The sequence below is a fragment of the Arachis hypogaea genome, chromosome 1, assembly GCF_003086295.3.
Source record: "Arachis hypogaea cultivar Tifrunner chromosome 1, arahy.Tifrunner.gnm2.J5K5, whole genome shotgun sequence".
NCBI lineage: Eukaryota > Viridiplantae > Streptophyta > Magnoliopsida > Fabales > Fabaceae > Arachis > Arachis hypogaea.
The window spans coordinates 109,135,234-109,154,931 of NC_092036.1; the positions used below are offsets into that span (position 1 = coordinate 109,135,234).

Sequence of the window (19,698 nt, forward strand, 5' to 3'; positions counted from 1 at the left end):
TTACGTGTGAATCATCAATCGAATCATTTATGTCACGCTTGATACCAACCAAGTCAGTTATGATGACACTCAATTCTCCCCTATAAAACTGGACATGAAAAGCATTTTTTAATTGTGCACATGTTAAAATCGAATTAAGCCTTAAGTTCGAAAACGAAGGAACAACATTTTTTGTTAAAGAAGAAGAAAAGAAATTTATTTTCAAATTTTAATCATTCGCCAAATTCTCTAATTTGACCATGTATCGAGAAATATGCTCAATAGTTGATTCTCTCACTTTCCCAGCAAACTTAGTAACAATCTTAGGATTTTTTATACCTCTTGGCACTTCAGTCGTTAGGAATTCAGTAAGGAAAGCCGACACAAAATAAGGTCGATTAATAAATTTCACATTAATTCCTACACGATTGAGCACATTTTTGACAATTATAGTCCTTTGATAATGATCTTCACACTGATTTGTGTGTGCCCTGTTCAACACTTCATCAGCATTCTGATTGCGTCGAACTATATGAGGCACAACCTCATCTTCATTGGGATTAACATGTATTTCCCTTGATCAAGACCTAAATTTTTGGAATTCATCCCGAAATTTTGATTATGGGGTTGAACCTTATTATAATCAACAATTTGAGTAATTCGTTCGACTTGTCTAGCCAAACGCTCTTACTTAGTTTTATCATTGGCCATTATTGGATTTAGAATGGTAGTCATTTGTTGAGTTAACAAATTGACTAAATCGTAATAGCTTTCATGAATATATTGTCAAAAAGCAGCCATAGACTCCGAATTATTTGAAGTTAAACCAGCATGATACTCTCGATTCATTAAAGGAATGAGAAAAACTAGCTGATCATTAATTGCATCTGTCACATTCTCAAATTGGACAGGAGGTGCAAAATTTTTCATAGGTGGAGTGTAACTGGGAGGAAGACCAAAAGCAGACCAACCTGCAGTTACTGGCGGTTGCACCGGAGCTGGAGAAATTCTAAGACATAGACTATGCCCACTTTCTTCAGCGGTTGCATCATTAATTGCATCATTTTTCCCAGAAATAGAATTTTAAATGACCCCTCTTGCATTTAATATCAAATTTGCAGAAGTTTAAGCTATAACAATAGGAACGTTATTATTCGAAGATTCTAAATTACTGTCATATTAAAAAATTCTTCTACTTCGTAGTTGCATGCACTAAAATGAGACCACTATAATAAAATTTGACACAATTTTATAAAAATTTTCTCATCGGGTAGTTAAATTATTATGCAAATTTTTTGCAAATTGGGATTTGTTCGATACCTATGGTCTGGGAGCAAAACCTACTTCTCTTCTCTGGATACTAGTTTCCAAAATTGCACGAAAAACTCCATCATTTGAACAAGTAAAAGAAAAAAATTTGGAAAGTAAATTGTAATTGAATTACTTGAATTTGAAATTACAGAAAAAACAAGTAAATGACTTCAAATTTAAAGAAAGCAATAATGCCTCCAACACAATCGAAAGGCTTTAAATTCAAAAGATAATACAAGAATTTAAAGAAAAGAGAAAAAGAATTTGCAAAGGAAAGGTAAATTGAAGAAAATAAAATTACGAAGAAATTAAATGAAAAGTAAAGATATGGAAGAAATCTTACAAAAAATGAATTCATAGCAAACTTAAAAATTCGCTGGGATGTGAGTGTACATGAGTACTTTCTAAAAACGAATTTCAACCCTTTGATGCCACCGAACCTTCTTAATTTATAGAACAAGCTGACCAATTCTATATTACCAAGTGTCATCCCTTGAGAAGTTAAAAAATAATCATTCCCACCAAATGCAAATCCAAAAAACTGTCCTTTGCACAACTCACTATTGATATTCAACTTGTTGACCTCTATTCTCGACAAATCTAGACAAAATCAAAACCTTCTATGTCGGTTCCTATCTTTTGAAGCGACGTTTCTGTTGATTTAGTCAGTCGAAATTCTTCGACCAACACTAACAAAATATTATATGTGAAAAAAATTATTAATAGATCTTTTAGAAGTTATAAAAAATGTAGTATTATTTTTTTTAGTTGTTACTAACAATATAAAAAATAACAAAGAAATAAATATAACTATTCTATTTTTTCTTTATTTCTCTTTATTATCTTTTATGTTCTACTTTGTTGTTACTCTTTTGTTCAACGGAAAAAATAGTACAAAACACTATATGCTTTGTTGATAAGTATTCTAAGAAGGTGCAATCTGTGGTGGCCACAAATTTGCTGTGGCTATGATGCCTATGCTAGTTGCTACAATTATTTCTTTACACGTAAACAAAAAGAATTTTTTTTTCTTTGACTTATATATTATTAATCACGAACACTAAGCAAGGAAGGTAAACATACGGTGGTTGATAAGTTTTTAAATGATGCACATTTATGTTAGAAAAATTAAAAAGAAATAGAAATCTTATACAACTCTTTTTCATTCTCTCACTGTTACACTCTCAACTGTTCAACTATGGCTACCTGCAACACTTGTTTTTTTTTTTGGACAAGGCCTTGACCGAACCCGACCCATACTAGAAACTAATTATAACCTGAACACCTGACCCGGTATCCAAACGAAAACCCCTTCAATACTATAACACATTTTGATCTCTAGCTCCCTCTCAACGGATCTTCACGCGGGAGCAGACCATTGGTGGTGCATCTGTGGTAACTTGACTCCCTCCCGCCGAACGTGCTTCAACATAGGCGCTTTATGGATTTCCATTCCTGTGTGTGCTATGTCGCTGCTGTTACTATTGAAGTCCTCCGTTCTCTGTTGCGGTCCTTGTCCTTGCCGATTGATGTCTCCGTAGAGTTGCCCATCTGGTTGATGAAGATGAGACTTTCAACGGTAGATCCGGTGCTGCTTTTGCTATGTAATAACCATGGTATCCCCACAGTAAAATAACAAAATTTGGCATGCTTAATCTTGTCAAGACAACTTAATCACACTAAAGAATACTCCACTTATCACCATTTGATTGGAGAGTCAATTTATAGTCACCGTTAGCCACCATAGCCACGGCCACCAGAGACGCAGCCTTCTAAGAATACTACATAGAAATATATTATAATAGAAAAAGTATTTTGTCTAAAATAAGACATTATTAAAATTTTCAATAATATTAAACATGTTAAAAATTATTTTCTCTGTTTAAAGATACTTGTTAACACACACATATATATTGTTGACAAACTGTTCGGTGGCCATTTGAATCATATGGCAAGGTTCTTTAATTCCGGTCTTCAAACAAAAACATGGAAGATCCCGCTGTTCTTTCAACCCTTTTGACTCTACGTGTATGGGAAACCTGGCCAACATAGATTAAAATAACATATAGTGTTAATGTGAAAATATATGTAAATGCATGAGACAAACCTATATAGACGATGATCTTGTAACTTCATTAGTATACTATATATATATCAACATAATACAATAAAGCAAATTTGATCCATGTGATGATTACCGTGTTGGTCGCATAACATGTCCAAGTTCAAAAATCTATGAAATAGAAAGCATTATATTGAAAGGGAAACGAGAGAGTCCAGAGAGTGTTTTCACTTTTTCCCATCCCTAGAATTATCTACGATTAATTTAACCTCCAATTGAGCACCTTTCTCTGGACAGAGACACCTAAAAGAGGGAGGCACGCCTCACCTAAAATTATACATTATGTTAATCCTTAAAATGAATACTTAACGCAAACGATTCAATTCAGTTAGTTATTAATTATATATACATGTAAACATTAATAAAAGAAAAAACAATTTTGTTAGATAGACAATGACTTTTACAGAAATCACAAGTAGAGAAAGAAAATTATTGAATTATCGTATGTGTAACTGTATTGTTCCCTAATAAGTAGCGTTTGTTTTGAGGTATTGAGACAAAAACTGGAAGACTGAGATTCAGTATCATGTTTGTTGGTTTAGAGACTGGTACTAAAATTTCTGTCTCTGTCTCTAAAATTTTAGTACCTCCAAAAAATAGGAACAAAGGGGACTAAAATTTTTAGAGGTAGAGACTGAAACTTTAATAACATTTTATACTTAAAATCCTTCATTTTAATTAATTAATTCTAATTTTACCCTTTGTACAAATTAAATTGAAATTTCATTCTTGTTTTAATTTCTGTCTCCCACTTTGTACCAAATAAAATATTAAAATTTATTTTAATCTCTGTCTCTTAGTTTCTGTTTCTCAATCTCAGTCTTTCCGTCTCTGTCTCTCCACTAAACACTACCTAAATTTATTATCTCTATACTTTTTTAAGAAAAAAAGGCATAGGAAATGGAGTGTGGGAGTTACCGGACACCCAAGATCGACGAAATATTGCATGGATGACGCCCGACAACCGCTGAACATGTCGTATCTTCCGTTTCACGCGATCACACCTTTTTTTCTTATATGTTCCATTTTTATTAAAAAAAAATTGAAAATTCACATATAATTTGACCATTGAAAAATCTTTAGATGATATTTTATCAAACATGTCAAACTTTTTAACTGCATGTGAATGTGAGTGTTTACCTTAAGAAAATACAAGTAGTTAATATTTTTAGAGTAAAAACAATTAATTAATATTAATTTAAATATAAAGATATATATTTTTATATATTTCTTATTTTTATACTATAAAAAAAATCTTGGTATTTCTCATCTTCTCTTCAAACCAACATCATCATCAAGAAGTCAACAAAAGAACATGAACGTCAACGATCTCCCTCTCTTCATTTCATGCACCTTTCAACTTTGTTGTCACTATTAACAAATTAGTAATCCCAAGTTACGAGCACCAAAGGCATAATATAATGTTAAATCATCAAGGGCTAGATTTCTAACAAGCTTTGACCCAGCTAAGAATATTGGACACCGTACCATAAATAAATAAACAAGATTTCATCACACTCCACTTTATTATTATGTTCAAAACGACATACATACCTGATACCCCCTTAATTGTTGTTATTCATTCTGTATGGTCACAATAATGTTGTCGCTAAGGTTCACTACCATTCTCCTGATTACATTCATTTTGCTACCTCTCACATTTTCAACTGCACAGCAAGGTTCATCACTGCCTAATTTTATTATTCTCTTGCTTTATGTTTATTATTTATTCTTGTTCATCACTGTATATGTTGTTGCAATTGTTGTAGTTTCTTCATCAGTAAAGAAGACATTGGTGGTTGCCGCTGGAAGCATGCTTGAAAATGCAAGAAGCACACCGAACGTAGAGGTAAAGTTGCAATGTAATTAATAAGCCCTGATTAATCTAGAACTACACAAATCAAACTATTAAGAATTTTGTGCGTAATAAAAATATAATTCGAGTAATTTTCTACAGCAGATTGGTGTGGCAGCAGTTGGTGAGAGTGATAAAAGTACGAGGTTTATTATCCTCGGAAGGAAGATGATGATGTCTAGAAATTCATCAAGTTCAAGCATCAAGCCCAAAAAGCGTTGCATGCTTGCAAAGTGTAATAACCAGCAGCAAGAAGTAGTAGGAGAAGCAAATAATTCATTGAATACAAAGGAAAATGATGGGTTCATACCTTTGAACGCTGACTATTTTGTTCCAAGGCCTCACCCTCCTAAGAATAATTGATTCGCTGAGAAATGAACCAGTTTTGAAGCCATCATCACACTTAGTATGTACTAGGAAGCAATGCTAACTGTATTGAGGAACATATATTATAAAGGATGTGCATTTTTTGCTTACACATTCTCTCATGTAAATCTATCTAAGCTTGGTTAGGTGGTTTAGTCATTTTTGTCAGTTTCCTAGTTGTTGATTGGGATGCATACAGAATATATGTAAAAGAAAGATTTCAATATTAGTGAGGGATGTATATCACTGATTTTGATTTATCATCACACTACTGTTCAACATGAAAGTTGTGCGCTTCTTGTGATACATTAATATTCAATTAAATTCTTTATTTTCTTTTTAGGTAATAAGTTGATGATATATCCTTCAAAGTGAATAAGGTGATATAGTAGCTAGTAAGAAAGGTTATGGTCCAAGAGGTGGTTCAATAGAGCTATAAAATGGAAGGCTCATCACCTGCAATATCGATATCATGTAACATGTGCAACTTGCTTTCAAATGTTTTAGCCTTATGCCAAGTGGTTTAACCAAATTTAGGAAAGTCATCTTTTACATTTTTTTTTTCGAAAAATTAGAATCTCATAAAGTCTTCATTGAGTATTAAAAAAATATTTTCATATAAAAGATTAAACATTTAAAATTTTATTTTCTTGTATTATTTTCTAAATGGTTGGTAGCTAAGGCAAAATCCTAGAAATAACTATTGATTTCATAAAGTTAATTATCAATGATTGCTCTTCCTATAGGAAAAGGTAAATCATACTAATATTGTATGCATAATTTTAGTTAATATTATATAAAATAGTATTTAATTATAAGAAAACATTCACTATGTTGACCAAAAACCAATACTTAGTAATTAAATTAATGGGGCCTATTCTAGATGGACTTATTCTTGAATGATTTTTTTCTGTAATAAATAAAAAACATTATTTATTAATGAAATCGCCCGAAATAAACAAAAAACATTATTTCCCTTCTGTCAAGTTTCATTGGTTAAACCCGGCAGGTGAATGGGTGATCTACCAAATGGTAGTGATGGGAAGCTTAAACTTCAGACTAAGAAAACAAGTACAAAGTCAGTGTAGGTCCCAAAAATTGCAAGGTGCTGATCTCATCTCCTTCACAGTGTGTGTTTTGGTTTTAGTATAAATTTCTTGAGGGCATAGTCAGTAGGTACTAGGTAGCAACAATGAATTCAGTATTTATGTATTCTTTTTTGCCCTTGAAGTAAGTACTCGTGTTGGTATCCATTGAACTAAACTTTAGCCAATACATATTGGATTCAATATTTGGATATAATCCCTAAAATAATTCTCTAATGGAGAACAATCTATTGAATAATACTGCACTAACGTTGCTTCCTAAGCCATGTACTTACACTTGGCTAACTCCATATAAAAAATCAGTTTGCTGAATATAAGTATTCCTTTTCACCGGTGTCGGGAACTTCTGGCGACTTGTCTCCGCCATTTGTGAACTGGAACCTGCAAAGCATCAAAGGAGGTAGTTCATGTATCCACTCAAAGTAAATAGGCATCACAAATTCTCAACTTTGCCATTGATGCATTAAATGGACTAAAGCCATAAGGCAAGATCCTTACAGCTGGAAAGCCACCATAGTCCCCAGGCTCTTTGATGTCCTTGGTTACACAGCTTGTTGCAGCAAGCCGAACCTACAAAAGCTGTATGCTCAGATATATTTTTCAAACTCGAACAACTTAATTCCTAGTAAATAAAAACAGTCCAAAAGTAACCAAATTTAGAATTGTGTTCCTTGCTCAATATTTAGCCAGCAGACAAGCAATTCGAGGTTGTATTTGACACCATTAGACTGCAAGTGGTTCCCCATGCGAACTGCTAAGTTAAGCGCACCGGTATATTTGAAGTGATTTAAAACCTTAGATAACTACTTTCTCAGCAAAGATCTAAGCATAAATAAGCTTATTGCAGACAACAATACATGATAGGGCGCAATTGTGTGTTTGATCCATGCAGCCAACTCCTCCCATTGGGATAAAGCTTTGTTGTTGTTTGTTGTTGTATCACTTTCCTAAACCATAGGGCCACTTATTCATTCACTAATCACATGAATAAAATAGAAGCATACCTTAGATACAATAGATACATGATCTCGCACTGCTACCCTTCCTCCCATGGTTACATAATCTCCTATGCTGAACACCCCGATCAAATACACAATGTTGTAAACTCGAGATGACCAAAAGATTGAGCAGGAATTTAGTGCTTACATGAATTCAGCACAGTACATCAATGATCAATCGAAAATTCATATGTAACAGCACAACAAACAGGGGGATAACTTACGTTGCTGAACCTGCAATCCCAACTTGCCCACAAAGCATACAATTCCTCCCAATAACTACATTATGGCCAATCTGTAGAACAATCAGAATGAAAGGAAAAAATAGCCCCCTTCTTTTCTCACAATTAAGCAAAGGCTAAATGCTAACCTGAACTAAATTATCTATCTTTGAATTGTCCCCAATAACTGTATCTCTCCAGCTGCGTACACAAAAAGCAAGGTAAATTAGTAATAAACCTGGAATCCATGCAAAGTGATAATCAAACTATAACATATTTTGGCACATGATTAAGCTAAAAAGAAAATGATAAAGCCTAGTAAATGACCAAAGTACTGACCTGCCACGGTCAATGCATGTATTAGCACCAATTTCCACTTGGTTCCCTATTACCACATTCAACTTCTGACAGATTTTAAGAAAGAAATATACATTGTGTTTAGAAAAATATAAGCAAGATGAAAAGTAGATCATATTTGACAAATAGCAACTGGCAACATATATAGTTTAAAATGAAATTAAAACAATACTTTTTACCAACCTGAGGCTTCTTTATCATATTACCATCACCATCCACATAAAATCCAAACCCTGCATGTTAAACAGATCAAGATTATCAAACAAGAAATGATTCATCAAAAGGAATGTTTAAGTGCCAAATTGCTTTATCATGTATCAGCTATTCAATACTATACAAAAAAGCATCCTCTGGTACAAATAGTTAGATGCATCTGAAGTACACATTATAAATGTTCCAAGGCTCAAGCATACTAAACAACATAATAAACAAGTAAGCTTAGAAATCCAGCCCATACCATCTTGACCAATGCAGACTCCACTGTGAATTACACATAAATCACCTATACAGCAATTACTAAGGGCCACATTAAACCTGAAAAAACATGGAAGAACCAAGACCATATTAGTGCAAACTCAGATCATTTAGCATTAGTAGACATAAATTTGATAAAAAGAAAAAACCATATTTGTGATTGTTTATACATAAGCATGCACTTGAGCCTCTGCATACAATAAGCAAGACCAGTGCATTGATCAAATTTGTGTTGTTTACACTGAAATCTACATCTGCTTAATCCAAATTCCCATTGTATAATATCGGAACTTTAAAATTGATAGAGTGGAAAGAAAAGAATGCAATTGTACCCAATTATAGTTGAATGAGCAATAGAAACAGAAGGACCAACAACAGTTCCAGAGCCTATATGCACATTTGCACCGATGACAGATTCAGAATGGACTACAGCGCCAACCTCAACAACTGCTGTGGAGTCTATAGAAGCTGACTCGTGGAATATGCCACCCCCGTTTTGCCATTTCTGGAATCCACAACCACTATCTGATCTTGAAAAAGATACAACAAACTCAAAAGGGAATCAATTAAAAAAACAACTAAGCCTAAAAATTTAAGGGTAGAAAATTCACCTGAAGCGGGAACTAGCGAGAAACGACGAGCAAAGGCAGAACGAGAAGCAAAGACAAGTACCCTCCTTGTAGCCATGGCCAAGTCTTCAGTAATTCAAAAGCAAGGTTGCGATAACCAAACCGGTCCATGAACCAGTCAAATTACTGGTTCATAGTCCAACTGTGGTCGACCGTAATCAAACCTGTTTAATTAAATATAAAATAAAATTATAAAAAATATAATAAAAATTTTTAAATATTTAAATTCAATAAATTTATATAACAATAAAATTAAAAAATTTCATCATTAACCGTTCACAAATTCAAGTTCAAACGTCAAAATCATAACTAATTGACTAACAAGTAAGTGACAGAGTACAACAACCAACAATGTAAAACATAAAAACATCACAAAAATGTCAAAATCGGATTATTAATGTTATTTTATCAACAATCAACAATGAACAACATCACAGAATCATATTACTATTAGTAATTTAACTTTATCAACAACGAACAGTAAACATCACAAAATCTGATTACTAATTTTATTTATCAACAATCACTTGAACAATAACATAAAATCAGATTACTAATTTATTTGAGTTTAGTTTAACCTATCATTTTAAAAATAAAATAAACCAAATCATATAAAAAAAAGAAAAAGAAAAAGAAAACAAAAACAGAGCTAAAGAACAGAGCTAAAGAACAGAGAACGACCCACGGCGAGGATTCAGGGAGTCAGGGACGGTCAGAGGCGAGGAGCATACCGTGGACGACGCCGAAGAAGCAGTTTCCGAACTCGCCACCTCCAGGCTGAGGCTTCCCTTGAAGTGCAAGTGATTTTCACCAGCTGAGAGGAGACCTCCCCAGTGAGAGAGTGACTGTATTGGGCCAAAATTTGTTTTCGGTATTCAATTGGGCCTCAATATCCCCATTAAGCCCGGTATAACCCACATAAAAAAGCCCAATACAACACCTCCGCCCAAAAAAACATCATCCGTCTTGTTCCCAGTTGCGATGAATTCTCATCCACATCTCAAATTCACAAAACCCTCGAGAAACTCCTTCTCTCATCATCGGAATCGGAGAGTTCCAACGGAAAATAATGTCAGGCGGAATGAGCGACGGCGACGGAGAATCAAAGTCCTCCCCAAACAAACGCCTCAAAACCGAAGAAGCATCGGAGAAGGTCGACGGTGGCGGAGTCGATGATAACCAGGGTGTATGGTGCGGGATCTGCTACGCGGAGCGCGGCGCACCGGTCGCCGGAGAAATCGACTGCTGCAGCCATTACTTTTGCTTCGCATGCATCATGGAGTGGTCCAAGCACGAGTCCCGATGCCCGATCTGCCGCCGGAGATTCTCCAACGTTCGCAGGCTCCCCAAGCATGGCATCTTCTCTTCTTCTCGGGACATTAAGGTCCCTCTCCGTGATCAGGTCCTTATTCCTTTCTCTCAATCTGTTTTTAGTGTCTAAATTGATTGTTTACTCTTATGGAAATTTAAAATTAAGGCTTTGTTGTAGATAAATTACAAAAATAAAGATTAGTTTCTTCAATGATTTTACATGCTCCTAGTTTTGAGCACAATGCAGCAGAAAACCCAGGTATTTGTGGTGAGTTGATAAGACTAATACGTTACCATATTGATTTTAATGGTAACTTGGTAGCATATAATAAGGTGCTTGCTATGTTGAAGATGACAAATTTTATCTTCACATCATGAAAATGAGATCTATGTTAAAGATAGATGATACATAGAAGAGTGTATCATGGTTCATGGATCTAATAGCAAATGATACATCAATTATTTTTCTCCTCTTTTCCCAAATTATCCTCCAAATAATAAACTTATGAACCATGTTAAACTCAACCAAACGCGGCAACGGAATTTAACCTAAATCTGAAAGGCGATTACAATGAGTTTATTTCATAACTTATATAGTATGGGAAATATAACTGTCTTATTTTAATTTAATAATGATGATGTGTTACATGTTGTAGGTTTATCATCCTTATGGGAATATGAGCACCGGTCCTACTCACTCTCATACTGAGGCCAACTGCGTTGTCTGTCATGGTGTGGCAGATGAACATCTTCTGCTAATTTGTGATCTTTGCGATGCTTCTTCTCATACCTACTGTGTTGGCCTTGGCTACACTGTCCCTGAAGGCGATTGGTTTTGTTATGACTGTGCTATTGCCAGGGAGACCAATGAGCAGGAAGACTTAGAGCTACAAAATGTCGAGCAAAGTGGGGCGATAAGTGCAATACCATGTCCTTTACAACAAAGCCAATCCCCTCCTCCTCCTAGTATTCCATCAGCTGATAGGTTAAGTAGATACAGGGGAAAGAGGCCTCTGTCAAATGCCCAGCAGGTGCAGCGTAACATACAAGCGCTCCGTGATAATTGGAATGCACTGAGAAGTGGTTCCATGAAGTTCGGTTCTGGTTCCATTCAAACCAGTGGCATAGGTGGTTGTCATAATCGAGATTCTGGTTCTGCTTCATGTGGCAGACCCGACAAACAGCATTCTAATTCTATGGGTTTGGGAAGCCTAGGTTCCAGTTCTGGTTCTGTTTCACGCAGCAGATCAGATGAACAACATTCTAATTCTATGGTTTTGGCAAACAGGTGTTCTGGTTCCGTTTTGCATGGCAGATCAGACGAACAGCATTCTAATTCTATGGTTTTGGCAAACAGGTGTTCTGGTTCCGTTTTGCATGGCAGATCAGACGAACAGCATTCTAATTCTATGGCTTTGGCAAACCGAGGATCTGGTTCCATTTTGCGTGGTGGACCACACGAACAGCATTTTGATTGTATGGCTTCGCCAAGAATTCAGCACTCGAGTGTCCAAGATGGTTCATCTAGAGGCATAATGAATGAGAGGGGGATGAAAGATGTTGAGAAGGCTTGGAAAATGATGGAGAAGGCAAAGAAGATGCAAGGGACTCGTCAAAGAACCAACAGAAAATAGAGCATTCTACAGGGAGTGAGATTGGATCATCCCTTTGGCAGCATCAGAAAACTTATCAACTGCACATTGTAATCACAATAATTGAAGAATTGATAGTTTAGAAGTTTCTGCTGGGAACAGGCCTTATTTTTTGGCAGCATCCCGAGGCAAGTTACGTAGAATCAAACTGCTAAAGGAAGTGTAAAATGCAAATAGTGGTAAATGATGAAATTATTGGAAAATAATTAGATAGACATTGCTGCAAGACCTCGACCATTTGTACTGATCGTGTATTAGAATGGGTTTAGAATAGTCAAATTAAAAAAATAAGGATAAATCTTACGACTTTTTGCTTGTTTTATGATCCTACGAGTCTGTAGAGACTAGAGATTCCGAAGTTGGTAAATTAAAATCCAAATTAACCATCTTGGGTTGGTAGGATAGATAGTTTATTCGACTGTTTAAACAAGTGTTAGAAGTTTAAATTTTATCTTGAATTACAATAATTCATTAGCTAGTAAAAAATCATTAAATGGAGTTTAGATCCATGGTAAATTAGTTTTTAACTCGATGAAATAGGAGATATTATAAGAAATCAAAAGTTAAAATCAAAATTATTAATGCAAAGATTTTAATTGTGTTCAAGTGAACTAAATCTATAACATAGAATGTATACGGGAAAAACTACCATTTGTATTCATGAATTTTGTGAATGCTGACAAAAGTACCCATCAAATAAGAAAACTAACGTTGTACCCATGAAAAATGGGTTTCGTGTGACAATAGTATCCAAACCGTGATTTTTCGTTGACTTTTTAATGAAATTTCTAAATTACCCCTTCTATTTTCTACTCCAAATTCCAAATTTCACAACCCTCATCCTTTGTCTTCCACGCGCTCACCCACTCCCAAGCACCCAACTTTGCTTCCGTCCTCATAGTCGCCTTCTGCGAATAGGGTCATGTCCAAGAAGCTCTTTTGGTGTATAGAAACGTCTCTTCTTTGCCTCTCTTGAAGGCTTGCAACGCGCTTCTTCACGCCCTCATCAACACCCACATATTTGATTTACTGTGGGAGGTCTATGGGGACATGGTGTCGCGTGGATTCTGTAGGTGCATGCAAGCTATTTGATGAAATGCGCCACCGCAAAATTGAACCAACCATTGTGGTTTACACTATTATGATCCGTGTTCTTTGCAACGAGGGTTGAATGGGAGATGCCGAGGGCGTCTTCCGTTTGATGAGGGAATCCGGAGTGGCGCCTAATTTGTACACTTATAAGACTTTCATGGATGGTTATGGCAAGGTAGCTAATGTGATCCGGGTTTTCGAGTTGTATGCTGAAATGCTTTTGACATGGATTGCACCCTAATGTTGTCACATTTACTACTATGATAGATATTCTGTGCAAGATGGTAAAATTTGGAATTTTGGTGGCTGGCAGCAGTAGAAGAAGACGGAGGATGAGGGTTGTGAAATTTAGAATTTGGGGAAGAAGATAGAAAGGGTAATTTGGGAATTTTATTAAAAAGTCAACGAAAAATCACCGTTTGGGTATTATTGTCACACGGAACCCATCTTTTATGGGTACAACGTTAGTTTTCTTATTTGATGGATACTTTTGTCAGCGTTCACAAAATTCAAGGATACAAATGGTAGTTTTTCAATGTATACGTTTAAGGATTTTAAAGAAAGTGAGTAAAGTGTACTCTATTTAAAAGTTATGGGAAAATTTTCAAATGTTTCTAAATATTGGTATTACGAGTAAAGTGTACTCTATTTAAAAGTCATGGAAAAATTTTCAGATGTTTCTAAATATTGGTATTCTAATAATGTTAACCGTTTATTTTAATTAATATATATTATATATATTTTTTATAGTTAAGATATTAAAAATACTAGAACATCGATATTCTAATAACATTTGAATTTCTACATAACTGTTGTTTGACATGAACTCCTGTCTCCATCAGAAGTAGCTTGCAAATTTGCTCGCTTCACTGTGTGGTCTGTTCAACGTGCAAGAAACGGGCCCAATGGAAAGATAAGCGGAATAAGACCCATCAACGCAAAGGGAAAACAAAAGAACCGATTTGTTGGGCTCTAGCTTTGTTCAATTCCGGAATATTGATTGTTTAGGCCTTTTGGGCTCTTCTATCCTACTTAATAGTTAATTCCCATATCTTTTGCCACATTTGGGAGGAAAACATATGCCGAAGCAGATGCATTGAATATGGATTGATGGATATTCTCCAAGCAAAAAATAAATATAACTTTAACTTCTCAATTCTCGTGTTTTTTTTTTTTTAACTGGAACTTCTCAATTCTCGTTGCTTGTATGTGATACTGTCATGCATTTCTACCGGGCTTTTTGCTAGTTCTTAGTGCTAAATTTCCTATGATGTCGTCTAATTATGTACTATAAAGAATGAGAAGTAATAAGCTACCATTTTTTTTTTATTATGATTTAAAACTAATACTTAAAAAATGAAAGCCTACAGTGAAAGCAAGTTGTAACTTCTTTTTGTTTATAGATAAGATGGTGCACTTGAAATATGCCTAGTCATATAATAGTTGCTGTTTCTGGAGTCAACGTTATATATCCGTTACAATATATAACTTAAACATGAAAGCCTATATTTTTGTTTTATTTTATTTGGAATAATATAAGCGTATAGCCCAACGATAATTTTAACGCGTATGTCCACATCACCACAATGATTTTTTCTATATGCTTTGATTTTTTCTTGAACGTGCATGCTTGGATTCAACAAACACAGCAACGAAGATTGGCAAATAGGATCGTTGATGGTACCATAAAGTGAAAAAAAAGTTTCACCAAAAAAAAATGAAGTAAATAAAAGAGAGGGGGGAGAGTGGGAATAATAATAATTACATATAGATATTATTATGTGAAATTAATAAATAAAAAATATTAAATAATTTAATCTAATATATTAAATTATCTAATAATTTTTAATTAAAGACGTGTGAATTTTCAGAAAATAATAATCGGTATACCCAACTCTAAACAACGAGGAGTACATGAGTGGTGAAGGAAGCGAGGGCCACGAGGGTGGTGGTGCCGCTTAGAGGGAATAGAATATGCTAATAAGATAATAATATTGCCCAATATAATCTAGTAATTACATAGGTTAAGTTTACCGAAAATAACATATTTGAGTAATTACATTCTTTACAAGTACAAGAAATAATTCGTGCTACTATTAGCCGTTGTTGGTGATTTATAATCCATGGCAATGGCACGGTGGATGGAGACACTTGTCCTACCATAGGTGGGTCCAGTGGTGCGCACCTGTGTGTGTTAGTAAACGACAAAGAGAGGAAGAGAGAAGGGTGAGGGAGAAGAGGCACGTGAGTGAGCCACGTCATGTGAGAGAAGGGGGGGAACAGTGGTGTGGGTTGGATCGCTTTCAGATTTGAATGACCCATAAACGACAGGTCAGTTGAGAAAGGAGAGCACATGCCCCCACTAACTTACTCCTTCTCCTCCCTCTCTTCTTTTCTTTTTTCCTTTTGTTTTTGCTTTTTTGATCGTTGCATCTTGGTGGGTCCCTTACCCACCCCCACGTGACACCGTCACGAGAAAGAAAGCGACACACAGTGAAGAGAGAGAAACAGAAGCCACCGCCATCAAATCCCATCCACCTTCTTCATCTCCACGTGCTTTCACGTACGCTTGTATTCACTTCATTTTCCTTTCCCATAATATCCCTCCTAATCTAATTGCCCATAACACATTCCTTGCCTATTTTCCAACCCTAAACTATAAAACTATAGCGCTATTAATATATTCCTCACATTAATTAATAATCACTCCAACCCCTTCTTTCATATCAAAATCAGCCGAGGTGCCCACACCTCAACGCAGCAACTTTAATCCCAATTCTTTTCTTCTTTTTCTTATTTAATTATTATAATTCGTTATGGTCTTGGTTTAATTATTGCCTCTTCGAGTGATCCACTTATTTTTTTTTTCCCTTGGGACAGGGGGGTGATCCACTTGTTTTTATTGGCCCTTTTGTATTTCTTTCATTGGATTAGTCATTTGGCTGTTCGGCTCTTATCAATGATCAATTGAAAGTTTGAAACATATGTTCTTATTAGAAAAAGAGTACTATTTATTATTTATTCACTTTAATTTTTGTACATTTTAAATAAAAAATTATACTAATACCTAACTATCTATTTATATATAAGTAAAATTGATTGACTCTCTCCCGTGATCCAACAAAATAATTATTTTTTTATTTTTTATTTTTTTTAAATTAGTAATGAGACTCGAATTCATGATCTTTAGGTGAGAATAGAGAAATTAAATTTGATCCTCTAAATTTTGAATTTTTACTTTAGAGAATAAAGTATGGTCTCTAATTCTTAAATGGTTTTTCTCTCATTTTTTTTGTTTCACCTATGAAATAAATGATGAAAGATCATATTTTTTTTAAAGTAAAATTTAAAATTTAGAAAATTCAAATTCAAAAAAAACTATTTAAGTTATAGTTTGTTGGAAAAAAAACTAATTTTTCTTACCTAACACATAATTAAATATTAATATCAATTTTTTATAATAATAGTGCATAAAATTAACCTCTACTTTATTTGTTGTACTATAAAAAGTTATAATCAACATAGTTTAATTGTAAAATTTTGTATAGACAGTTAGACACCCGGATCTTTTTTGTCATATTTTATTTTTTAAAAAAGAAGTTTGACACAAAATTAATGATCTTTATACTACTTCTTTTATATATCTTATTTTAAAAGAACTATTATGCACACCAAAATAAATCTTAACTACAAAGAATTGTTGAAAATTTTGATAAAATTGATAAATATGTTAAATTAATCTAATTTTTTATTGGGAATTTAGTTAAATTAATTTTAAAAATTTTAAAAAATATATACTTATTTAAAAATATATTATTTAATTCTAAATTAAATCCTAAATTTGTAAATCTTGAGATGAGGTAAGGTAACGAGTGCAACAGCAGTTAACGAGGGATGACGGCGTGAAGGGAACAGAATGACAAATAGAAAAGAGGGGGCGCCGAATGCCGCAAGTCGCAACAGAAAACAAAAGAAGGAAGAGAGAGAAGAGAGAGAAGGTCCCCACCGCACGCGAACTGAAACGGCAGTGGATGATTGCACGTGAGTACCTACTTGGTCACGTGCCCTCCAGACAATGCTCCCGTATTTATGACAACAAACCCTACGTACCTAGTCCCCTACCCCCCACAACCCACTCTTTCCTTTACCTCATTGCATAGTAATACAATTTTCACATGCCTTGTTCCATAGCTTGCCCCTTCTCTATTTCTCTTTCATTCGTCTCTCTCCCTCCTTGCATTATCTACGTACTTCTTTTTTAACATAATTATTTTTGTTCCCTACACTTATCTTGTAGTCTTATATTCCTTTTAGTTATTAAATTCTAACATATATCACTTACCTATGGTCTATAGATGGTTTCTTTTAAATAAATAAAATAAATATTAAAACTACACTAATAAAAATTAGAGGTGTTTGTGGGTCGGGTTAAGTCCATTTTAATTATATCAAGATTTGATCTTAAAAAATCTTTGAGTCTATTTTAATTTGACTTAAAATAAATTAGGTTAAATCAGATCAATTCGATGTAAAATTAGTATATAGAAATTTGTGAATTTTATATATTAAAATAAAAAAAATTTACTTTTAAAAATTAAATTTAACAAATATTATATCATATTTATATCAAAATAAATTATTTTCAAACAAAAATAATACTATATAATATAAAAATTATTAATTGAAATATAAAAGTATAATATAATATTACTAATTTTACTCTAAAATATATATTTTTAATATAAAAAACAACTTCGATTTGAGTCGAGTGACCTAAAAATAACACAGAGTAAAAATGACAAATCCGAACCAGACAAAATATGTCTCGAGTCCGGATTAGGTTTTGGATAGGATCGAGTCTTGAACACCCTTAATAGACACGCTAGAATTTTATATACGTTTATACACTTTATTACATATCTAGTCTTCAGCATAAATGAATTAGTTATTAACGTATCTCGTTCTTAGCATAAACGAGATAAGTAACCAAAGATTAGCAATTATCTAGTCTGCAATGAAATAAGACATTGCAATTCTTTTGAATACATTTCATATATGCTAGAACGAGATACATTCATAACTAATGTGTCCATATTGAGGACGAAATACATTTTTACATATTGAATAATAATTTTTAACTATATAAATATACTTAATATAAGCATAATATAAAGTCCAATAATACAAATAAACATAGTCTCAAATTATACATTTAATATAATCATAAACTATAAATATAGTCTCAAATTAATGAAATTATATATTTAATATCAAATTGAAATACAAATACACATAATATACTTTCTTAATAGATAATAATGAATTATGGGAGGGGATGGGGAGGCTGATGATGTAGATAACCAGCTGTGCCACATGTTAGCGGTCGAATCTAACAGGTAGGCCTCTGAAGTTATCGTGATAGAGGTGCCACATAAGACTATGCTGGAGGATCTTGTAGAGACGACGAAAGTGGTGAATATAACTATGATGGTGGATACTAACAATACTACGGATGCCCAAACAATTGCTGAGTATATTGTGGATCTATCATCCGACCATAATCCACTGGTTGTGATGATCCTCAATAATTATGTCCAATTTAGGGAGGAGATCAGACACATAAGTCAGTATCCACGCTGAGTAACCCCAAGTAGAGGGGAAAAAGGATGTGGTGGTGGTGGTATTGTTACTGATGAGGTACTGGCTGTTGCATCACAATGCTGGATATATCGGTCTGCCAACTTCTGTACTATAATAATATTTACGTATTCACCAATTTATTTACATATGGCTGGACCTCATATCTGCCTAAACTACACACACTCGCTCTTATTGGTAAATAGACGTAAGTGAGAAATATAAGAGCTTGAAGTTAACAACTATAAATGTCGTACCTCATGTAACTTAATTATGTCCAACATATGGCATTAACTGTTGTAGTGGCATGACTCTCAATAGTTTTGCCACCCAATCCCAGGTCGGCTTTGGTGGTATGTCTGAAAATTTCACATGCAACCACCAATTGAGTTTTAATCTGTACGCAATTCAAGATAGTATGTCACATCCTGTGAAAGTGTGGTGGAACACTTGTTCTGTAATAAATGGAATGTACAAGTCTCTAAACGCCATCTTTCCACAAATATGGATATCAGAGTGTTGTCGAAATAAGAGTTTCTGAGTCTTGTCAGATGCTCAAATCCAACCTTTTTTAGATATGACAACAGA

At 34.1% G+C, this 19,698-nt stretch overlaps 2 protein-coding genes across 8 annotated transcripts; one reads left to right on the forward strand and one right to left on the reverse strand.

The window, feature by feature from the left end:
- Positions 1–6,817: 6,817 nt before the first annotated feature.
- Positions 6,818–10,283, reverse strand: LOC112709172 (probable UDP-3-O-acylglucosamine N-acyltransferase 1, mitochondrial). 7 transcript variants are annotated; one of them, XR_003156506.2, is made up of 11 exons: positions 10,150–10,283; positions 9,401–9,582; positions 9,122–9,314; positions 8,773–8,849; positions 8,499–8,548; positions 8,298–8,362; positions 8,108–8,159; positions 7,962–8,032; positions 7,744–7,844; positions 7,238–7,309; positions 6,818–7,120 (listed from the first exon to the last, which is right to left on the reverse strand). XR_003156506.2 is itself a non-coding variant. In XM_025761081.3 (11 exons), the coding sequence occupies exons 2-11, from the start codon at positions 9,474–9,476 to the stop codon at positions 7,067–7,069; spliced, it is 795 nt and encodes a 264-aa protein (XP_025616866.1). In that variant the 5' UTR covers positions 9,477–9,582; positions 10,150–10,283; the 3' UTR covers positions 6,818–7,066. The 7 variants fall into 7 exon arrangements, 6 of the variants coding, with proteins under 6 accessions (XP_025616866.1, XP_025616872.1, XP_072058711.1 ...); XM_025761081.3 differs by having other exon boundaries at positions 7,962–8,016; XM_025761087.3 differs by having other exon boundaries at positions 7,744–7,810.
- A 204-nt stretch (positions 10,284–10,487) lies between these two features.
- LOC112709160 (uncharacterized) lies at positions 10,488–12,607 on the forward strand. Its single transcript, XM_025761056.2, has 2 exons — positions 10,488–10,820; positions 11,386–12,607. Exons 1-2 carry the CDS (start codon positions 10,488–10,490, stop codon positions 12,361–12,363), a joined length of 1,311 nt encoding a protein of 436 aa, XP_025616841.1. The 3' UTR covers positions 12,364–12,607.
- Positions 12,608–19,698: the final 7,091 nt, after the last annotated feature.

Excerpts from the sequence above, each read along its gene's own strand:
- LOC112709172 (XM_025761081.3), bottom strand. The coding sequence starts at position 9,476 with ATGGCTACAAGGAGGGTACTTGTCTTTGCTTCTCGTTCTGCCTTTGCT. Across the intron at positions 8,160-8,297 it reads ACATGCATTGACCGTGGCAG|CTGGAGAGATACAGTTATTG; the intron begins GTCAGTACTTTG and ends TTGTGTACGCAG. Across the intron at positions 7,121-7,237 it reads ACTATGGTGGCTTTCCAGCT|GTTCCAGTTCACAAATGGCG; the intron begins GTAAGGATCTTG and ends GATGCTTTGCAG.
- LOC112709160 (XM_025761056.2), top strand. The coding sequence starts at position 10,488 with ATGTCAGGCGGAATGAGCGACGGCGACGGAGAATCAAAGTCCTCCCCA. Across the intron at positions 10,821-11,385 it reads AGGTCCCTCTCCGTGATCAG|GTTTATCATCCTTATGGGAA; the intron begins GTCCTTATTCCT and ends TACATGTTGTAG.